We start from the raw sequence: 24860 nt of genomic DNA on the forward strand, positions 1-24860 counted from the left end.
TATTTAGTGTTTAAGAGATATGTTAATTTGGACTAGTTATTAAAATCTTAATCGTAGTGAATGCTTTTTAAATTCCAAAAAAAAAAAATAAATTTGTTAATACTAAGAATTAGTATTACCATTGTATAAATAATATTTATTCTTTATACAAGGGTATTACTTATTATGTAGAAAATTTGTACTTTTACTTAAGCCACTATAATATAATTAGAAAGTTTTGTTATGAGTGAAATATACTAAAAGTTTATACAAAACAATATTTGAATCAGTTATATATATACATATATACAGTTTCACAAATTATGTTTTAATAGATTAAAATTCTAAATTTTATTTGTATTCAGTAGAACAATACTACTATTCTTATGCTTTCTATTTTACTTCCTTGTTATGATTGAGTTCAACTAACTAATTGCTGTTTAAATGTCAATAACATGCACTAAAAACATTTTATGGGGAAATGAGAAAGTTAAACCAATAAACATATATTGACAATTTTGGGTATTCCACATTTATAATACTTGATTATGGGAAGGTCTTGATTTTCTTTACTGAACAAATCCAATCAAATAACTACAGTATCTTTTTCATTTGGTACCAGTTATCTTTTGCTGAACACTTACAATTACTCTGACACCCTTCATTGTTTTGATCTAAAATATATAATAACATAGAATTCACCCTAACTACTGAAGTCAATTTCTGAAAATGCATTTGAAAATATATATACTCATACAATAAAGTTCAGGCTCGCATTATTGTTAAACAAAGAAACCCCATACCAGTCAACAGCGGTATTACACAAGGAGACTCACTTAGTCCCATGTTACTCAACATAGTAATGAAGGAAAAAAGGTGTGGCTACGCCATAGTCACAGAATGGGTGACACCATGATATGTGCTGAAAATTGGAATACAGAGTAGAGGTCGACCATGAAAGAAATGGTGTGTCAGTCTAGAGCCAGGTTGAGGAAAGATATATTAGGCTACTATTATGGAAGAAAGAGGAAGAATCATTTGAAAGGTATTTTATCAAGTTAAATGTTGAATTTGGCTTTTTCAGAGACTACGAAAATCAGTTCCCAGAAGATAAAGTCTAAATTGGTCAGGGATTGTATACATTGCTTCGAAGAAATAAGGCTTTACAACATGATTACCATAAGAATCTAACATATAGTCAAAGGATATATAGAAGCTATGACATAGTCACACCCTTTTTGGAGCAATGCAACATGCATTTTCAAAGCATCTATTCAAAACTGGATAACAGAGGAATTTAAATTGGTGCATACATAGACCAGAAAACTGCAGACAGTAGACCTTGAAGCCATCACCATAAGATGATGATAATAGTAGAACAACTTATAGTGTGGGTCTATGCAGGCTCGGGTGGAAAAAAACCAGAACATGGAGGGGTCAGAGTCAAAACTGTATAAATTAAAAGGATGGGCCTAGAACATGGCAATTTAAGATTGTATGGAAAATACCACAATAAATCTTTCAAGGTTGCAGTTTTAGAGGTCTTACATTAACAATACCTTCTTTACACCATCATAACAATATAGTTTCTTTAGGTTTTGAGTAAATTGAATATTGAATGTATGAAAAAGTCAAGCTGTCAGGGAACATCAAAAATACTGACTGTCCAATTATTTCAAAACAAATAAAAAAAGGTCAAGATTCAAGATAAAGGATAGCTTACTATATCCGTTGAGATTATGTCATCATAATCCTCATACAGAAAACTATATCATTCATTTAGTTTTAGGGATGGAAAATTCACATCTCGCCTAAAATATTGTGTATAACTTAATTCCCTCTTAGATCTTATATGACCTATATACAGTCCAATATTTTTGTGTTTACATATTGTGCAAAGCTGAACATTTAAGAGAAAATTGTTAAATACAACTGTATTTCAAATATTCTTATATCAATAGAAAAAGGTGATTTCTCGAGTTTTTGTTACTATTTTTTGTTTATGCATTTAAAAAGATATCGGAAAATAATTGAGAGTTATTCATTTTATTTTTATTTTCGTTAATATAATGTAATCTACATATCCACCTGACGTTTTGGTGTCACACATTCATTACAAATTTTGATTCGTATTAACTTTGCAAATTAACTAACTTGTTTTGAATGTGCATCTATAAAATTTAAGATTTTCATTGTTATGGTCAACATAACATTTACTGAAAATAAGTGGAAAATGTAGTAAGAACACGCAGTCTTTTATTGACTTGTGACATGGTGCATCATTTTGATGAAAGATATTCTTTTCTACATATGGAGCTGATTCTTGGCGGTTTCTTTTTATAGTTTATGTACAGTAATAGTGGACTTACGTTTTTGAATGTATAGGACAACTTTCTAGGGTCCAGTCCACTCATATGTCTGCCGTTTCGATTCAATGATTGAGCTAAAAATTTGTCATTTGCTGTTTGAAAGATGGTACTTCAACAGATAAATATAAATATGAGATTTGTGGTAACCCCCACTCATCAGATTATGTACTTATTGATTGATGGTATATATGAAATAATAAACTTTGGAAACTACTGAATACTAGAGGACATAAAGAACATGTGAAAACCATTATAGAACAGTGAAAAACTATTATATACTAAGTAATATAAAAAATTATTATCAATTAAAATTATCATCCATTAAAACTTTTATAATCAATTCAATAATTACTACAAAATTATTTCAGTATCATTTATGTATTATTTTGGTTTTCTAATGACTTACAGGTTAAATGAATATATTAAATAATAAAAATTTCATTTTTTGCTAATTTTCAATGTTTGTAGTACATTTTCTATTTGAAACAAATATTCAACTTATTCTCACTAGATGTTATGAGGATATTAGTTAAATTACTGGGTCATATGAGAATAATTATCATATTAGCAGCTCAATGGTTACAAAACAAACACTTCAACCTAACAAAAAGGTGACATAAAATTAAAATTTATCTCCTTCAAACTACTGCCTTTGCTTGGCAATGTATTCCAAAATTTAATTAATTAGAATCAATTCTAAGAGGTTTCTTTCGGAATGGCTTTTATTTGTTCTGTCATAATCTTCTACTCTCGAAATTTTTCTCTAGTAGTACATTTTTTATTTTGGTAAATAACCAGAAGTGGCATGCTACTAATTCTGGGAATAAGTAGTTGAAGTGCGTTGCCATGATAAGGAAGAAAACCGTTGGTTCATGGTTCAAATCTTTTATCTGCACATGGTTTCAAATAGTCGTAGTCTGATTAAACATATAAGTTCCACGTTCCACTTTTTCCATATATTTTTCAGGTCGAATGGGGTTTCGACGTTTGAATCACTCATATTTGAGATATAGTGTATGCATAGTAATAGACCTACCTGGTTTCGTGAACATGGTCAAACGCAAAACTTTGATATTTTTGTCATATCCTATCACGAAATTATTTCTTCCAGCTGCAATCCTGCAATACTCCTAATGTCACAGAGTAATGATAATAAATAAATTGAAACATTACTTGTTTTCGCAATAATTTACCCGTTTCTGTATAATTTGAAGCATCATCATCATCATCATTCCGTTCAATCTCTTGGATGATGACTAGCACTTTGGGCGCCTTCATATTCCTTTTTTGAGGTGGATTACACCCCATGGATGACTGTAGTTTTCACATTTCTCTATTTCAAGTATTCATTATATTTTCCTTATACTGATATTTTTCCACCAGGCACAAATTTTATTTCATAAGTTTCAATCCCTATCAATATATTGTCTGGTATAAGTCTATTATTTTGGCCGATATCATGAAAATCCTTTTTTTTTACAAAAACTGATGAGTTGTTTTGCGGTTACATCTTTTTTTAAATTGCATATAGACCATTATACCATGTTCGGGTTAATTGTATTATTACTGTCCTCACCATGATTGTCTTATCTTTTTTGAGTAGTAAATACATCTTACAATTATTTAATATTTATTCTTGTCGGCATGATCAATTCAATAGTTTGATACTACTTTTTAAAAAATAAAGTGGAGAATGAAGGGTTAAGATCTCATATTTATTAAACATAATACTGATATTTTCTGCTAATTTACGAATCCGGAATTTTTGTTGTCATGGTCTAAAACGAAGTAAAAATCTGTATGGGAGAAAAGACAGGCTATGCAGGCAATATTTAATGTTCTGTTATAAATATCATAAATCTTTTATGACGTCTAAAAAAAAGAAAGTAAATATTTCTCAATGTACGAGGCATATTTTTTAAGTAGTACGTAAGTAGTAAGTAAGTACTGTTTTGGAATTAAAAAAAGAAGTGCAGAAATATCGCAATAATTTTATTTTTACATGAAAGCCTGTACCTTAATCTACTTTTCTACATAATTTCCGTGAATCATGAGGCACTTGTCATAACATGGCACCAGTTTTTGAATACCCTTCTCTTAAAATTGTGCCTCCTGAATTGTTAACCACTGTATAACAACAGTTTTGACTCCGTTGTCGTCTTGAAGACGCTGACCGCCCAGGTGTTTCTTCAAGTGCAGGAACAAATGGTAGTCGCTGGGCTGTAGGGAGGATGATCTAGAGTTTCCCATTGAAAAGATTTGATGAGATCTTTGGTCAGATTAGCCACATGTGGACGGTCATTGTCATGCAGCAAAACGATACCCTTACTCAACTTGCCTCTCACAATAAGACGCTGCAATGATTGTCTCATTACGAGGCCGAAACTTCACTAGCAATACTCCTTTTCTGTCCCAAAAAAAACTGTCCACATGATTTTCCGGGCAGAAATTGTTTGCTTAAACTTCACTTTTTTGGGTGATGATCACTCATAATGTTTTGTCCATAAACTTCACAGATCTCACGATGAATATCCATCGGTTTTACGCCTTTAGCACTAAGAAATCGTATAACAGCCCATACTTCACAATCGGCGGGACTCACGATTGTCGGAGGCATCTTAAACACTCAGTAAACAACGTACACAATGAAGAATTAAAACTGTAATGGCGTCAATGCGTAGACAAGAGATGTAGGTAACCAGCGCGCATCTGCGGAACGCCGACCTTGGGGTTGCAGCGGAGGAATCGCAAAACGTACTTACTTAAAAAATATGCCTCGTAATTAAAAAACTTATTGTCATCTGCACATAGTGTGCCTCGTACATAAACCTTCAATGCTTTGTACTCCCCGAATCTATTTGCCAATATGAAATTTTATTTTATAACTACAACTATACCAAAAACGTAATGCGGCTTCTTGATATGTCTTAAAATATTTTCTATAATAATGTGCAACAGTTTCGAAAAAAATGTTTCATCTATATAAAATTTGAAATTGGCAATCTGACTGGGGCAATACCAATTGGAGGTTTTAGTCTAGTCTACAAGTTAAAATAGGTGTTAATTCGACCTACTATAACTAAAATTATGAGGATTACCTCAATCTATTAGGAATGATGCCTAGATTATTGCACGTATTGATCCATAAAAATTTCGAAAGTTAACACAAATAGTGTTTGGATTTTCGCTTATAGCTTGTAACGTATGACTATTTTTGAATTTAGAAAAAAAAACATCCTTGAGAAGGAGAAATTTACTTAAAAAAGGTGTGGATACCCGAAGCTGTACCTCCATTATTTATAATTTTATTTTAACGTTGAAAATAGCCCTTCTAAAACTATTTGGTATAATTTGAAGACTTTGGAGAATTTATTTCTATCAGAATGTTCCATTCAAGTCAATTTTTCAACAAACTAGACGATTATTGATTAACAAAATTTTCTCAAACTTTGTTGATTTATACTAAAAGAATGTTCAAATAATTGTCCTACAATTTTTTCGCTTTGTGGAGCTCTTATTATATACATACAAAAAAAGATTGTAGTAGATATAAGTTTTAAAAATATAAATACCTTGTTTATAATATATATAATAAAATATTAATATAATATTAAATAATAATATAATTGATAAATAAATGAATGCAAAATTACTCTTATTAGTAAATAATTGTTTTTTATCAACATAAAAAGGATGATTTAATGAAAAATTAAGAAAAAAAATTTAACATCATTGTGTTTTCTACTTAAAAATTTATTATAAACAAAGTATTTACTTTTTATAAACTTTTATGGTGTAATCTTGTTTTGTATGTGTGTAAGAAGGGCACTATGAAGGAGCAAAATTTCACAGTTAGTTGAACATTCTTTTATTACTGTTCTTAGAATTTAAAAAAAATTAATTTTCTCTTTTTAGGCGACATAAAAACGTGGTTTATAAATAGTTTGTTTTGATTTTTTTCCCCTAGATTGAAAATACGTTTCTAAAATTTTTTTTATTCATCGTTTAATTTCTTTATTTATTTTGAAAAAATCAATAGAACAATCTGTAATTTTTAAAATTTTTTTCGCAATTCCAATTTGCTTCATTTAATCACAAAAGATTTCACAATTTTATTGAAAAAAGTTCTGACGTTCGCTTTTCTCACTTTTTGTTTCAATGTTTTTGCCTTCAGAAGGCACTACGGATTAAAAGTATTTGCCCTACCTATAGTTATACACTAAAAATAAAAAAAAATTAAAAGAACATATGTAGATACTAATATAGTAATAATAAAACCCTCTGTGACGGTCAAATCACAACTTCCAGTATATTCTTCCTTTGCAATTCTTCAAATACTTTTTGCACAGCTTTGAGAAATGCTTGGGATTTCCTGTCTCCAGTCGTTTTTCCTTCAACACATCCTCAATCCATCACCGAACTTCCGCGCCGTATTTTATAGTCGAAATCACACTCTTCTCTTAAATCCAAATACCCCAAATTTTGACTCTTCACTTCATAAAACTCTCTCATTCTTCGTGCGTCCATTTTTATCAGCGCACAGTAACCTCATGATTTTATTTCATTCTTCACTGCCACCTTTCCAAAAATTCCAGCTTCTCTCAATCTCCTTTTCACTGTAGAAGTACTCGAAGGCAAATCCCTAGTTTCATTGATCTGAGCTTCTGGGCCCGTGAGTCGTTGATCAATACAATACGTTTATCTTCACCGGTTGTGGTTTTTCGAGGTCTCCCTGAACGTGTTCTATAGCCAAAGCTCCTGGTGGAAGCAAATTTTTTCACGTTATAGTTTACGGTAAGTCGAGGTATTTTTAATACGTCGACAATGGTAGGGTCACTAAGCTATCATGATAACAAACATCATGGTTTGTTAGACATCGTTTCGACCTTCGCTGGGCAATATGAAAGAGAAATTCGTTAAAGTGTATTATTTTGAAATTAAATGAATGGATTATGAGATAGGCAAAAACTTTTGACTGGTATTGTAAGTTTAACGGTTTTATAAAACTCAAATGTGATAGACCGACAAACTTTCCACATTACTCATTGCAGTTTAAAATGCTAACTTTCGACATTTAAAATTTGTATCAACTAGATACTTTTTGCATCAAATTAACTGCGAGGAAGCTTTGATTATTATATTATTAAGCTGCAGAAGGCCATGCAAAAACATTCACATCAATTCGACCATCGGAATTAATTCAAATTACATTGTCAAATTATAAGCCAAATAAACATATACATAAGTGAGTTAATACTGATTGCTGGAAAAAACAACGTCAATGTTCTGAAATTTCACTGAATTAACGTTGTTTGTTTCTTTTTTCATTATTATGGGGCATCCAGGATGTTTATCATTACTTGAGTGTACGTATGTGCGTCAACTGTTGTAAAAAAAAGGATATACTTAATGTATTTAAGTTTGAATTTACTCATGTCTACTGTTAGTGGAAAAGACCAATTAATCAACTATGTACACTCTGAATTTTAAGTATTCAATTATCTCAGAACGACTTACTAGTCCAATCATTAAAGGTAGTTTACCTAGGAAAATTGAGATATCCAGCTATAAAGTCGTTTAATTTTGTTAATTTGACATCTTAAAACTCCTCTCAACTCACATATAATTCGATGTGAGCAACTATAAAAATCGGGGGGCAAAAGTCAAAAAATCGATTTTTTGCACATTTTTTGCAAATAACTCCTATGGGTTTTACTCTATTATCAATATTCCAGAACATTAAATTCTCTACAATTTTGTTTCAAATATTTTTTCATACTGTGAATCGTTTCTGAGATAAAGGGTAGAGCGCGCGCGATTAGAATCCCGGTAGTCCCGATCAAAATAATCTCTTATAAAGTTTATAAATTATTGCTAAATATATAATTATAAATAATTTTCATTTTTTATTAACAATTACATTATATTTAAATATTTTTTTCACTTCTCTATGAATTCAAAAATACTTGTAAAGTTTCAAAAATTCAAAAATTCCAAAAACAATTTTTTCATAACTTGTTAAATTAGTATGTTACTAAATTTAAATATTTCGTCACAAGTGGACAACTTCCCAATGCTAGATGCAATTTTTGCTGCAAAATTTTTTGCGGCCACTGATTTTTATGTTGCAGAATTTATAAATGTGCGTAAAGGTCGTGAATCTACCTCGTGAACACTTTAAGCTATTGATCTTTATATCTGTTTACCAGTCAAGTAGCAACGACTTTGCAAATAAGTTAACTGTCTGGGGGCTAAGCGGTTTACGTCTTCTGGGTGTAAGAAGCTTGAAAATAACTATGTTTGTTATTTGTGGACAGCCTCGCGCTCACAGACTACCTACTACAAACTGATTACCGTGCACTCCGTTGTGGCCGGTAACCACATTAGAGTAACTTGTTTACTCCTAGCGACATCAAAGATTATGTGTATTACCATACTAGGTTCCACTCAAATTTAATAATAATCAATTGCTTGGAGGACTACTCTGCTAATTGAAACTAAATTCTTCAAAAATAATTGTATAAGTATATACTATTTGTTTTGTTGTTGTTCTTGTTGTAGGTTGTTCTTTTTTTATTTGTATTGAAATTATGATATTTACGTTACTGATGTAGATTTTTCATTTCTACATTTTAATAATATTTATTATAAAGCTGTTTTCTCCATTTTTTATTGCTGTCGGGAAATATCAATACATTGCGATTTACTATACACCACTTATAAGTTTTGAAATTTTATTTCACTAAATAAACAGTAGAGTGTCATTAACTATTTACAAGCTTACTATGTACTGACGTCAGTACACCGCCATATTGGTAATGTGCGCTTTAGTTAAAATTTAAAACTGGGTGTTAAATGTTATAATAATATAAAAACTTATTATAATAATTTTCCGTGTCAAATGGAAGGTAAATATATCATTCAAATCACTTTTTGAAAATGTGTCTTCTATTAACGTAGGATTGGAAATTATTTGAAAAAACTTCGCAATAGAATTATTTCTTCACATTGTGTGATCAAGTGGTTACTCAGATGGACAGATTTATTCGCAAGTGATTCTTTTCTTTAGATATATTTAAAACAAAATGTTTAAATTTCTTTAATTTTTTATTTCTTAGACCTTTTGATAATTTATGCTTCTAAACGTTCTTGATTTTAGGTCTATTCCGTTTTAAATTTAGTTTTTTTTAATAATTTTTGAAAGACATAAAAATTGACTTTTCGACTTATTTCAGTCTTTATCAAAATATTTTATATTAAAAAATAATCTAATTTTAAAACAGAAGAGACCTAAAATCAAGAACATTTAGAAGCATTCACATACAGAGCCTCAAATTTCAACGAGTCAATGTACAAATAATACAACTCCATTATTTTTGGAATTTATGTTTCTTTAATTTTTAGTACATACTATTTAATTCAAAGAATGATAACAAAATTTCTTCTAGTTATGTTTGATTCTGTTGCTAAAGGCCGCTTGACATAATGCAATACAAAGTGTAAGAAATTGCATGCAAGTATATTGCAATTGTATCATGGCTTTCACTAACTAAAATTCCATAAATAAAAGTAAACAAATTCTTAACCTCAAATTTTATCTAATATTTTGTGCCTAGTTTAACAATGAAAATAGCGAAGCTAAGTTTTACGAAAGTCGGCTGATCTGTTGTTAAGACAAAATTTACTAGATTTCTCCCTAGAATTGCAACTTTCACGCAAAAAAATGGCACAAAAATCTTGCATTCTTCTCATCAAGAAATATTGTGTTTTCCATTGCATTGCAACATGTCAAGCGGCCTTTAGCGTTGTTATTTTCATTTGTAAACCGCCCACAATTATTATATATGATAAAATTTGAGGTTAGCAAATTGTTTACTTTTAATTATGGAATTTTAGTTAGTGACAATCATGAGACAATGGCAGAGACTTGCAAGAAATTGCATGAAATTCCTTGCAAGATCAAAATTTTACATAGAGGAATTTTGCACGTCGTTTGACATTATGCAAGTCTCTTACTGCATCATGGTTGCCACTAATCAAAATTCGTAACCTCAAACACTGAATATCTGCCTCTGCCTTGCTTTTGGAATCTGCTAGACAGTTTAGCTGGAAAATTAGACGAGAAAACAGAAAAATTAATTGAGAATAAATGAAGAAACATTTGAAAAACTCCTGAGGAAAATAAAACATAATATAAGCAGTATAGAAACTCATTTCTCTCTAAAATTGAAACTTAGATAAAATGGCACCTAATAGATAAAATTGCAAGTGCGAGATTTTGCATGAAACAATGAGCTGAACTTCATCTGCGCATGCTTTTAATAACATTAATAAACATAAACATAAACAAGTCAGATTTCAGTGAAACAGTTAAATTTATTATAATTTGTCACGGAATACTGATAGATTGTAATTAAGTTGAATGTAGACTTTACATTGATATTCGTAAGTAAATTCTCCAATACTGTATATTATCAATTTCCCCTGACTTCTTCCATTGACTAATCTTTAAAATTCGATATTAGGTGATTTATATCACATTATATGTTTTTGTTGCAGATATGCTCTTGTAGTAACAGCTGATATAGCAGTGTACGCAAAAGGATCAGCTAGACCAACAGGCGGTGCTGGCTCCGTCGCCATGTTATTGGGACCAAACGCTCCTTTAGTTTTTGACCGAGGACTCCGAGCAACGTATGTAAAACATGCTTATGATTTTTACAAACCGGATCTTACTTCAGAATACCCTGTAGTTGATGGAAAATTGTCTATACAATGTTATTTGAGTGCATTAGATATTTGCTATGCACTTTATAAGAAAAAAGTAGTAGAAAAACAAAAAACTAATGTCAATTTAAATGAATTTGACGCTGTAATATTTCACACTCCATATTGTAAACTTGTTCAAAAATCTGTGGGGCGTCTAGCATTTAACGATTTCCTTGATAATTCTGATAACTATCCGGAATTAGAGAAATTCAAAAAAGTTAAGTTGGAAGAAAGTTATTTCGATAGAGATGTAGAGAAGGCTTTCGTTCAAGCTAGTAAAGAAGCGTTTACTAAAAAAACTCAACCATCACTGCTTATGGCAGCTCAAGTAGGAAATATGTACACTTCTTCACTTTATGGTGGCTTGGTATCCTTATTAATTAATAAGAAACCTTCAGAATTAATCGGCAATAAAATCGTTTTATTTTCTTATGGATCTGGTTTGGCCGCATCAATGTTTTCAATAACAGTAAATAATAATTCTGATTCTTTACAAAATATAATTACAAATTTGAATGATATAAAAACTCGGCTAGAACAACGCCAAAAAATTGAACCCAAAAAATTCGAGGCTAGTCTCGAATTACGACAAGAAACCAGTCATAAGGCTCCTTACGAACCCGTTAGTAGTATTGATAGTTTCTTCCCAGGTACTTACTATTTGGTTAAAGTTGATGAAATGTTTAGAAGATTCTACAATAGAGTTCCCTTACTTACTAATGGTTATTCTTAGTATTTCATTACTGAAATATTAGTATTATTAAAGTGGATACAATAATTACAAATAATTATGCTACAATTTTTATGCAGAACTGCGAAAAAACTCAAAAGTGAATAATTAATATTACAACCAACCAAAATCATTGATTATTATTAATGTGGCATATTTGCCTTTTGTATAGTTCTTCATATATCAATTGCAGATTATAAACATTTTATGATTTAATTATTTTTATAAATACTTTTAAAAATATGTATATCTTATACGAGAAAGTATTCTTTAAAAGGCAATCGCCCATGGTCTAAAGGACGCCAAATTTCTATTTATTAAGAAAAATTCATGAATTAAATAAGCCACGCCACTGCTTATCACAGACTGTCTAGCAGGAATATTACAAAGAAATTGTGTAGATACGCTTTCCCACAGCTTCGGCCAATAGAAATGCATGTTTAAGATTCGATGTTTTCATTAGTAAACAATAGAGATATGAGTCCACGTGGATTGACGGTTTGTTAGATTTTCACCGCATTTTGTATAGGGAGTAAACATTATTTTTCATATCTTAATTTGATACGAGTGTAGTGCGTATTTATGAAATATTATTGTTCCTCTCATAACTGTCTTCTGCAATTTATATTGGAAGAACTATACCAATAACTGTTTCTGAAATTTTTTTTAGCTGATTCTATATATGCTTTCCATTTTTTTCTATCACGTCTAGATTTCATTCAATAATGTAATTATACTCGACTATGATATGGATTTTATGAAGAGAAACACATCAACAATACAAATTTTGTTTTCAATATTAGTCTACCTGTAGTTATATCACTGCAAAATGCATTAGAAAAAGTATTAAAATAAAGAGTCTGCACTCAACACTAGTAGTTGACATCAATGTAAATTACTATGAACTTTATCTTTCTTGGTTTAGTATTTGACACCATGATTATTCCTCATTTAGAGGTTAGAATTCAGTTTTTCTTAATGAATACTTATTTCTTCTATACCTGCATATCAAAATGTTATAACTATAATTAAGAAGCAAAGTTTAATGAAAAAATACAAATATAAACTTATCTTCGTTCGCAGAATGTCATAAATGTTTTTTAATTCCTTGTTTCCACGATTAAAGTCGATAATGTCAAATACTAACATGATATCAAGTACTAGTACGTTTACGCTACAGAGATGTATGAATGATAATGAATAGTTGACAAAGGATGAATTTTGAATAAATTTAAACAAAAATTTTGAAGTATGTAAAATTAGATAAGATGGGTCTCTTGGCAATCCCTATTGAGATTTCAACAGTAACGTACTATCTTGGTACCATTTTTCCATTTCAATAAAGTTTTTGTAGAACTTAACCTTGCTCTTCACTGTAATTCCCTAAGCTCTCAGGGAAATGGTCAAGGAGGGAATATTGTTGCCCAGAAAATAGCGTACACGTTTTTTCATCCAAACTAATTTTTCTTTCTGATTCATACTTTTTTTTTAAATTTGCGTCTTCCCTCAAAATTCGGCTTTGTGGACCCACGAAAATTCCCACCTTGACTTTTTCTGAAAGATACTTGAAGCTCCTTCTTTTGACAAAACGGTTACAAATTGCTCTATCAATTAGGGCTTCCTGTACAGCGGTGGTAGCAAAATCTTAAGGTAAATCAACGTTCGTGTAGGATGTTTTTCATACCAGGTACAAAATTTTGTCGTTTAGGTCACAATTTTTATTTCCACAATCTCTACAGTCTCATTCACATGAGAAGAACGGAATTTTCGTATAACCCAGTTGTTGACCTAACAGAAGACATATCAAATCGCCACACACAAGCTATTGGTGCTCCGCATATTTGATGCCGACCAATATATTTTTATATGTGATTGAAATGGGCAATAGAATGGATGGGTATTTATTGCCATTATCTAGAAGAACTTCTTTGAGAGGAATCAATGAAAAATCTCGACTCAGACTCAAAAATTTCATTAGATCAGGAATATTACAGAACAAGATTGAATCTTCAATGAAAAGTAGTAAATCTCGTTCTTTAAAGCGATACCATGAAAATAATTTACCTGGGGCTAAGAGACTTTTTGATTTCAGTTTTGAACCTACAATTTCAAATGCCTCTTTTGTTAGTTTTAAATCTCTAACCAAATCATTTAATTCTGCTTGGGTAAACAGCTGTGTGCGTCTTCCTGGTGTAAATTAATCCTCTGATGAATGGGCTTCACTCTCAGATTTAGCTGATACATACAGGTCGTATTGCTAAAGGAATGCTGTAGTAAACATTGCTCTTTTTATTTTTAGAACTGTATCGACTGGTGTTGAACATACAAAAATAGCAGTCATTTACATGATATTGCGGTTCGCGCCATACCATAGAGATCCCAAAGGGCATTTGCTTCTTTTTTCCTGCCTTCCAAAGACGCAATCCTTCTACACAGATGCCACACACTTTAGCCCATGATTTGTCTTGATCTCCAAGTATTAAGTTGAAATAGGCAAAATACAGGTTCTTTATTCACCCATTAATCTCACTTCTCTGTTACGCTACTGTAAATTTACACAAATAGAACAAAACATTTCCGTTTCGACTCGCTCATTTTGAATCGACACTTTTTTCACAGTTATCGGATGAAGAAAAATAAATGAACTTGTTTTCGGCAACTTGCAAAAAAAGATGTCTGCAGTCGATGCATGATTTGAAGGAATTTGCGCTCGTCAGTAAGTTGCCCACAGAAAAAAAAAACATGTAACAGGCCGACGTTGTACATGTAAATCCTAACTTCACAGGAGAATCGTGACTGTACACTTTACGCGTTGTACACGCTTAATCACCGCTTTGCGTCGCGGGTGTATGATTATTTAGTGGCCGGGAATTAATCCTCACAATAGAAATTATCTATTTAAGAGTTAACCAGACGTGGTAGGAAAAAAAAGGATTGTATTTTTAAAATCAGCGTGAAAACTGCTTAAAGAAGATCTTTTGTCATTTGTTAATTGATGCAGAGTGGTGTTATTCGTCGATTTTAATGTTCTCCACTATACAACTATTTCCAGGTTTCAAATTGAATTTTATCATGACTTGAATATAATATAAAAACACAGAAATGCGAATGTGAATTTTTTGCATTGACATATTGCAGAGATAGTAAACTAGAGAAAGTCTTTAATAGTAGTTTTTATTGTGGTTACTTTGAGGAAAGTTGATTTATTGACTGAGTTGAACATTGATTATAGAGAACATAAGTGTGAAAATAGAATAAGCAAAAGAAACTGGGAAATGATTTCCCTTCACACCAATGTTCTCACAAGTGGTATTCCGAGATTGAATTCAAAATATCCATTATTTTATGGATACTATGGATAATTATGGAGCATTATTCCAAAGTTATTTTGTGGATGGATACATTTTACATATTTCTATTAAAAAATCTGCATTCATATGATGCACCACAATAAATTATTTTTATTATAAAATTTTCATCATATTTATCATACTGTGCTATAAAAAATAAGATGAAAATGAATCTACAATCATAGAGTTATTGAAAATACGAATGAAATAATATTGTGCTGGTTGGATTTAACATACAACAAACTACACACAACCGGTCAAAAAATGTTAACCATCCTATAGTTTGCGTAATACACAAAAATAAAAACAATTCAGTAGATTTTCAGATTTATTGTTTAAAGAACACATATAGAAAACAATATAGTCATTATAAAAATACAATCTGTTTTATATTTAAATTTGTGATTTATCTTTTTGGTTTTATTATTTCAGTGCACAATTTTGGCATACTCTGCAACATTATCCACATATAATAGTCGTTGATTTGGTTCCATTCGTTATTCAGGATATTCCACGTGAAGTGGAATTAGGAAATTCCGACTTCCCTGACCAATTTGTCCCACAACAACTAAATCGGGTTGAGGTCGGGCGATGGTGTCGACCAAATCATTATTTTGACAACATTCTCGTTCCCCTTTCAATTCTTTCAAATACTCTTTGCACAACTTTGAGGAATGCTTGGGATCGATGTCATGCTGGAAGATAAATTTTATGCCGATCAGAGCTAGGCCATAACGTACTATCTTCTTCTTCTACTTCTTAGAGAACTGTCGATCTGTTAATTCTGAAGCTGCCTCTGCATCTTTTCCTGAGAGGTGGATTGCCAACTATCTTTCCACCTTTTAGGTGGTCTCCAGGGAGGCCTTGAGCCGGGCGGGTTGATTTCTAGGACTATTCTCGGAAGTCTGTTCTCGTCCATCCGTCTTACATGGTTGTACCACTGCCTCTTACGTTGTCTTCCCCATCTCACAATGTCTTGTATCCCGCATTACTCTTTGACATCTGCATTTCTCACTCTGTCTCTTCTTGATTTCTCCACTATTGTTCTCAGCATTTGTTTTGTCTTGTTGGTGTCCTCGTGGACTTCCGTGCCGTACGTCGTGATGGGTCTGATACAAGTCTTGTAGATTCTAATTTTGCTATCTTTGCGCATGTACGGGTTGGACCAGACTATATCTCGTAGGCATCCTGATAGTGCGGATGCTTTGTTAATCTGGCTTCTTAGGTCTTTAACTGGGTCGTGGGACTTGATATGTCTATGCCCAGATATCTGAATTGCATAACTTGTTCTCCATCACCAGCTTACATCTGTGTGAATTGATCTCCTACCTTGACCTTTGTTTCGTTATTGTTATTTAGGTTATGGATTATCTTCGTTATGTTTGCTGGTGCCTTATTTTCCATCAATATATGCATTACGTACTATATTTTCCTTAAATATTGTTTTACAGCCTTCTTTCTTGAAAATTCTTTTAATGTTTATCGGGTGTCCAGTCGCCCATCCTCCAAAACATCCCCAAACGATTACCGAGCTTCTGCCGTATTTTACAGGAATTACATATGGATCTAACATCCGTTCTTCCTTTGACCTGCTCAATAACACTCTTCTCTTGGACCCAAAAATTTATAACTTTGACTCACCACTCCATAAAACTCTCTCCTACTCTTCATGTGTCCAAATTTTTATGGTCTAAAATTCACAGCAACCTTTTAATTTTATTTTGAAGTCTTAAAAGAGGTTTCACTGTCTCCTTCCAAAAAGTCCAGTTTCGCTCAATCTCCTTTTCACTCTAGAAGTACTCAAAGACAGATCCCTAGTTCAATACAACACGTTAATCTTCAGCGAGACCGCATTGCGCGTTTTCTATCATCAGAGCTCTTGGTGGATACTTATATTTTTACGTTGTAGTTCACGGTGCATCGAAGTCTTTTTATTTCGGTGGCAGTCTACATTTGCCTAGACTATAAAGACTTTCGATTAATGCACAATAGTTCCTTGGTTTTATCCCAGTTTGAATTTGCAATGTATAGGTTCAAAAAGTATACTTCACAGCACGTTCTTGCGTCTCACAGGACTAACTGAGATTAAACTTCAATCATAAACACCCAAGAATTAATTCACAGTTGAAGAATAACAAACAAATCAGGCGGTACTTGCAATTGTCAACTTGTTGGACTCACCAACAAAACATAAACATGTGCTCGTATATAGTAAACAAATAACGGACATTATTATTTTCAGTTTCGCTTGTAAATATGAAGGAGAAATTTGTTTAAGTGTATTATTTTGGAATTTAATGAATGGATTGTGGGGTGGGCAAAAAGTTTTGACCGGTAGTGTAATTAGATAATATATGTACTAAAGCAGTTATGCATCAAATGTGCAGCATACTTATCTTTAAAAATATTAGAGAACTCTAATTTCGATTCAAGTGCCTATCATATTACTTGACCACTTTCATGCATAATAATCAAAATCTATTTTCCAAAAAATTATAATTCATTATTAAATGAACGGTAATTTAAGAAAAAAACTGCAATAGTTGAATAATTTGTTTTACAAGTAGTATTTACTTAGATCTTTAGTAGGTGATAATTAGTCTAATTATTTAAATTGAATTGATTTGTTTTATTATTGACACTTTTTAATTTATTTATAAGACAAATCATTATACTTATTATTAATTGGTGCTAAATTGTTTTAATTGTATAAGGTGTTTTGAAAAATTATTTTATTTATTCATCAATTATTATTTTTGAAAATGGTTTTATTTTATCAACAATTCGATTATTAGTTGTCAGTAAAACTCAGAAAAACAATTTTTGTCTCATCTGTAAAATGTACAATGTCACAGATCTTAATTCCTATCTTATATTTAGACAAAGTTAACCTTTTAAATGAAATCAGTATAACATGAATCAAGCTTATAGTATACAAAAAAAATTGAAATACAATCTTCCCCTTTATTATATTTACTAAATGAATGTAAATAAAAATTTTATGAAATAATTATTTGTTTAATTTATTGCCTTATGTGGTTCGTCACTACAACAATACATGTTGAATTTCAAGTTACATCTAGAAAAATCCAGACGATTTTAAAATTAAAAGATTATATGCATAAATACTTAATCAGCATTTATTTTAATATAAATAGAAGTTGTTGTAAATATAATTTTAATGAATTTTGTTAATTCAATTGTTGAGATTATTCAAGTTCACTTATCGTGTTTTTGTGAATAAATTTTTCTTTTAAATAAAATTTCGGAATAGAAATTTGTAATTCTCACAAAAGATACATTTTACAAAACTTGTACCAGAATGTGGAACTTCTGTTCACCATCAGTTCCAGAAACCAATTGGCCAGAAATAAATTTTAGCATGTTTTGTGCAAATTAGCATACTAGATGTTTTTAAATTTATGTGAATAATATCAAGGCAGTAGTCAGTGAAGCCCATTGAGGTAAGAAAATAAATTGAAATTAAACACATGGTATATTTACAAAACGCTACTTAAATTTTTTTGTTTTTTATCGTTTCGACAAGTACCTCTCCTAAAATAAACACTAACTTGTTTCAATATATTAGCACTGTATTCATATTATACACCAAAAATTTCACAATCACAAGCGAATATTACAGTCCGGGCTACCAAGGGAAAAACGAGGTATTATCTCCGATTATAAACCTGCATCGATTTGCATGAAAGTTTGGAATTAAGCTTCATTTACACTTCTTTAAAATATATCCTAAATTATTATCGCCACTACTGGTGGGAACCATTTAAGATCTGTTAACCATATATTAATTCATACAATGTGTCTCTTATTTTATGCTCCATTAATGTATAGTACTGTCACTGTGAAGAATCATAAATCTACCTACTTACTATTGTATTCGTATTGTATTGTAAGATTTCTTGTAGACTGACCGTCCTCAATGTCATACTTAAGCGGTTCCATAAGTCCCTTAGAAACTTGAAGTTCCATTAACTTATCAAATTACTTATTTTCTTAATGTGACGTGACGTTCATATATATAATTATAGCTTTTGTATACATTAGAATTAGTATTTAAGAGAGCAAAATCTAGTATCTTTAGTTCTATAAGTTTAAAAGTAAGTAAGTTTAAAGTAAAATCTGTCCGATGCCGATATGTAGGTACCTGTTACTCTTAGGGTTAGAAACTACCCCCTATTGCATAAAAGCAATAATATTATAAGTATGAGCATTTAATGAGTAAAAAAATACTTTTAAAAGTTTTAATAAAAGTTATTTAATGCTTTAATATAGTATTTATAATTTGTCTACCTTGCTTGATGTATTTTATTCCTAATAAAGCACCCCCCGTTAATATAAAATTGAAAAAAATATTTTGTGGTGGCTTACTTATTATCAATTAACTTTTTTTGTTTGTGTTCACTTCAAATATTTTGCATCCCAAACGTTCAACCCTTATAAATAATCTCTTATTTCGAATAAAAAAATATTTATTGACGTATTTATTCTTCATTTATTTTAAATGGACATCTTATCACCTGTTTTGACTTGAATATTTTGTATTTATAATTTTCAATATAAATCATCCTCTATATTGGAAAAATATGAAAAAAATATTTACAGACGTAGTTATAAAATTTTTTGATTCATTTATTTCAAATTGACATTTTTTTATCTTTTTTAACGTGAGATTTATGTATTTAAAATTTATAACTCCAATAAATCTTACCTTAGGACAAAAAATGGTGAAATTATTTACGTACTTTCACTTATACTATACTATAAAATCTACCTGCTCCAAAATTACAAAAAGTGCATCTAGTTTTTTGGCCATATCTCAATTAACTTTCAAGCAAATTAGTTGCTCAAAACATAGTTTTATAGGGAATTTTATAACCTATAAGTTTATAAACGTTTTAAATTTCTTTAGCACTATCTTTTTCAAAGGACAATGTTTAAAGGGTTCGAAAATGATATCAGTCAAACGTTAGGGTAAGATTTTTAAGGTCACATCTCAGTTATTTTAGAAGTTACAGAAAATTAATAAAAAGCCAAATATTTGTTAAAAAAACTCTATTTTTGATCCGTATCAATTTTTATGTATATTCTCTAAATTTTTCAGAAATTTTGGAAAAAAGGAGATGTTTTTAAAAATTTCAAAAATGATTTTTCGACTTTAAACATAATTTTTTTCGAAAATATACTTCCAGAAATCATTATTAGTACGTAAATAAAGTAAATCATCATTGGATTATATTTTATATCATATATTTATTGCAATTTGGGTAGTATTGTTAAGGGTGAAATTGAGTTTCTTTTCTACGAAAAAAATATAAATCGATTTTTTTTCCATAACTTAGTTTTTATGCTAGAGAGGTCTACTAACTCTTATTTTAAATATATTTTATACAATTACCTCAAACAGTAGACCGTTTTTCCGTTACTAGACGTTGCATTTTAAAAAATATTCGTTTGATATAAATTTCAAACTTCAATAAATGATTACTCTGTTTGTATAATGCCTGAAGCAGATTCAAACAAATCAATTTCATTGTTTTTTTAATAAGCTTCATTTTCGTTTCGTAAACTCTTTGTGATACAATCAAAGGTATCCGAGTTATACATGAAAAATTGGGGTGGAACTCATCCCTAGCGCAAAAGCACTTGGACTAGAGAAATATACAATTACACTTCTGTTCAGTCAAAAAGCATACATTTACATTTTGTCTGCGTAAATCAGAGTTTCTACCTAATGTCATTGTCAGTAACAGATAATTCAATAATTAATTTGAGTTAGTTGAAGTTTACTTAATGCCTCCTCAGTTAACTGAAATCTGCCATTATTGCCAAATTGAAAGATGAGCTTGTTTATCACAAAACTGGCAACTTATCTAGGTCTTAATGCGGCTACCATAGCCAGAGTGAAGAAACGATGGGATCAAGATGGGACCTTGCACCGAAAGTTTGAGTCTGGAGGAAGAAACATTTCAAACGAAGCACAAGATGTTACATTGATTAATTTTCCAAGAGAACATCCCTTTGAATCAACTTGTTAGTATTTCATACGCAACAAACTTTCCAGGATCCCGTTCTACGTCATGTAGACGCATTAAAGCTTCGGATTCGAAAAACAGTACAAGTGCTAGGAAGAAGCATTACTTTAAAATGCAATTAATCGAGAGTTGTGTTTGCAATTAATTATTATTTGTATCATGATCTGGACTTTTGGGAACGAATTACAAACCACCTATTTCAAGATTTTAAGAGCATTATCTTAACGGAGTCCGGCAAATTTTCGGTAAATGCTTTGAGTTTAGATGAGTATTAATAGGTCTGGTGTTTGTTGGACAATTGGTGTAAGCTGAATACACTGTTTACACCACCACTACACCAACACTGTCACAGTGTAATTGTGAGTGTTGGTGTAGTGGTAGAATTATATTGGTGCAAGCCTCCACTCTAAAGTTTACCTCAATTACTAGATAACATTATGTTGCTATCAGTAAATCAAACTTATGATGGAAACGATTTCATTTACTAACATGATAATTGTTCACTCCGACTGCATAAATGAAAAATGGTTTCGACAAAACAATATTGAGACGTTACCGTGGCCGGCAAACAGTTTCGTTATATTTCCTATTTAAAATTTATAGGGGTGTTTCGTAAAAAAAATTACAAAAGGAATTTTCGTCCCAGAAATCATGAAGAGCAATGGGAAGCCATTGAAACAACATGAGAAGACCTTAATTTTAATGGAAATATTTGTCGGAATTTCATTCACTTCAATTGTTTATTGTCCAATATTTGTTCTATTATCTAGTGCTTCATCAACATTGTAAGTATTACTTTTATTCTGTATTTTCAAGATTTATTATGGATTCTTTTAATATGACGCGGCCTATGGTCGTGGGAAGCTATCTTAATCCTTCCAGTACAGGAGACAGATCTATCCACTAAATGATTGCCAAGGTCATTGCTGGAATCAGACCGGAAAGCAAACGAATTCGCTGTTCTAGCATGAACCAATACGTTTTGTTTCTATGCTATCATTCTGTGGCTGTTTGGTAAAAATATTGGACGACTTCATCGTTTTACCTTCTTTGCTTCATTCCAATTCAAGCTCTTCTAGGTCGATTCAGAAAGATCGAGTAAAAAAAGTATTTGTTGTTATAGATACAACAGTAACAAGAGATTTTTTAAGATTAAAGAATGTTGGACTTATAGCACTTTAGTAGTCTTCAGAAGAAAATAAGACACTCCACTGTAGATCTCAAGCATACCTTGTAACGGCTGGACTGAAAGGGTTAATAATTATGGTATGTTTAAAATTTTTTGTAAATACTTATCTGATAATTTAATATTGGTAAACATGGCAACAAATATCGAATAAATTTAGACAGCCAAAAAATTCCAAAAATTCATCCCAAGATTTGTATGCTATTTTAATGAACAGAGGTGTACATCTAAAAAAGGCTAGTACTAAATAACCATGTGGAATGTTTGAAGCAGTTTATTGTAATAATTGACTAAAATAATTAGGAAGTATTTATGAAAGAAAAATAAATCCAATGGTCAAGTTGATAATGAGAGACAACATCATCTCTAAACACTCTAGCGTGTAATCAATTGATATTGGCTGATTTGAAATCATACTTGAACGATACAATTATAGAACATTGTGACTTTCGCAAGAAATTGAATAAAAATTGAAACACTTGGCAGATACAAACAGAGAATAAAATTGACCATATCTAAGATTGGTTGACCATAAAGATTATCCTTGTTGCAATTGCACGATGTATGATCCACAAAAAAGTAACTACAAGATTCCAGGAAATATCAAGGAAATCCTTAGGAAATATTTCAGTATTATTGCAAATATATTATACTATGTAAAGGGTGTTTAAAAATGGCGAGTCCGTTTCAAGGATAGGTAGAAAACTGAAACAAAAATAGGGTTCGCTTTAGAAATAAAATTCCTTACGCCATCCGTATTCAAGATAAAGAGCGTTGAAGAAAACATGTATACGTATTTTTTATACGGTTGTGCCGAATCTACTGGCAACATTATAATGAAATTTTATGAAGGTGATAAATCCTTTGAATTTGTTTTTATATCTCTATTTCATAGGGGTCGCTAGTTACACGGTACATATCACAGAATATACCCAATAAGAAGGTTGACTTGCGTCTAAATTTCAGCAACACAAATTTAGTTCTGCCACTTAGTAATCGTGGCGCTAGTGTAATAAAAATGTGTCATTACTGTCAATTGTCCAAACACCCTTCTGATTTGTGTTCTAAATGTGAATGTAACTTTGTAAAATTCAATGCTCAACATCAAATTAAGGCTTGTGTGCAAATCATTTTCTGGAAATTGATTTTACAAATTTCAATAGAAAACATTTGAATTATAAAGCCCCCCTATCTTTTTCACCTCTCATCTCCCTTCATTTATGATCACAGTTACGCAAAGTTAATAACTGTATAGTAAACCAAGAACATTCATATGCTGTAAATATAGGTATGGTAGACACTGATATTATAATCGTCGAAGAGCATCAAGTTGATAGTCCGTGTATTCATGCGGCAATTTACCTATAGGAGAGCTATTGAAGTTTTCAAGTGAATTTTGAGACTCCATTGTTACAGAGAAAATTAGTAGTTTTGACAAACAAAAATCGGGTTTCTTGACTGTAACTGGAACTAGTAAAAACGATTTTACACCTGGGAAATGGTAATGTATCAATTTATAATCGGAATACAATAATTAAATTATCAAAATTGACAAACAGTTTGAAGAATAATACAGAGCAGTTAAAGACCTTGAAGGAGATATATAAAATTGGAACATTTGAGAGTATAGAAGAAAGTTTAAATAATGTAACGAAAGAATTCATTAATTAGAGTTAAGAAATATTCATAGAAAAGATACAGCAAAACGATGACTATACAAGATAAAATTTTTTCTCTTTATATGTACAAAAGATGTCTATACAACATTTTATTTCAACTGTGATATATTGATATAGTAGTTTATTCATTTTACTACTAAAGTGCTGTGATTTTTTATGTATCTGTGGTATCAATATTGCTCATTTTTGACTTATGTTGATGGACAGATTTACTTAAACCTTTTAACGTATCTTGATTCTATCCAAAATGATAGTACTTGTACTATATCATGTAATGATGTGCAATTTGTTCAACTGAATTACTGTTTTATTTATGTTTAGTAGTTATTTACATATTACACTTTTCACTTTGCTAGCAAATTCTGTATTTTGTCAGTTTTCATTTTAAAAATGATATTGTAATCATATATACTATTTTCCTTGGTTTAGTTGAAAATGTATGTAAATATTATTTTGTAAATAAACGTGTCCCAGTTCTATGATGTTTGTTTTCTTCTCATGAATTCAGGAAACTGCAAAATCGGAACTGGATGGAAATGAATAACATAGAATACAGGAGGTATTCTGTGTTGTAAATTTAAATGAACCGCGAAAATAGATTAGTTCTGCCGTGTACCATCGAGGGCACTGGCTTCGAAAAACCGCTAAGTTGTTCCCACTGAATAACAACTAAGTTTGCATTTCTTCTTAGGGTGTAATCTGTGGCTCATATTATTAAGTATTAAGTACTCATCATTACTTGATA

At 30.9% G+C, this 24860-nt stretch overlaps 1 protein-coding gene and 1 long non-coding RNA gene across 2 annotated transcripts in view; both read left to right on the forward strand.

Moving 5' to 3' along the window:
* LOC130896993 (hydroxymethylglutaryl-CoA synthase 1) overlaps positions 1-18207 on the forward strand; it is a 19067-nt gene extending 860 nt beyond the window's left edge. Inside the window, exon 2 of the mRNA XM_057805448.1 lies at positions 10908-18207. Within this exon, the coding sequence (XP_057661431.1) occupies positions 10908-11850 (943 nt within the window). The 3' untranslated portion in view covers positions 11851-18207. The remainder of the gene's footprint in view (positions 1-10907) is intronic.
* Positions 18208-18415: 208 nt separating this feature from the next.
* LOC130897072 (uncharacterized) lies at positions 18416-24594 on the forward strand. Its single transcript, XR_009059657.1, has 2 exons — positions 18416-18661; positions 23725-24594. It is a non-coding gene; the product is annotated as an uncharacterized LOC130897072 (long non-coding RNA).
* Positions 24595-24860: the final 266 nt, after the last annotated feature.

This window comes from Diorhabda carinulata, chromosome 8 (genome assembly GCF_026250575.1).
Source record: "Diorhabda carinulata isolate Delta chromosome 8, icDioCari1.1, whole genome shotgun sequence".
Taxonomy (NCBI): Eukaryota; Metazoa; Arthropoda; class Insecta; order Coleoptera; family Chrysomelidae; genus Diorhabda; species Diorhabda carinulata.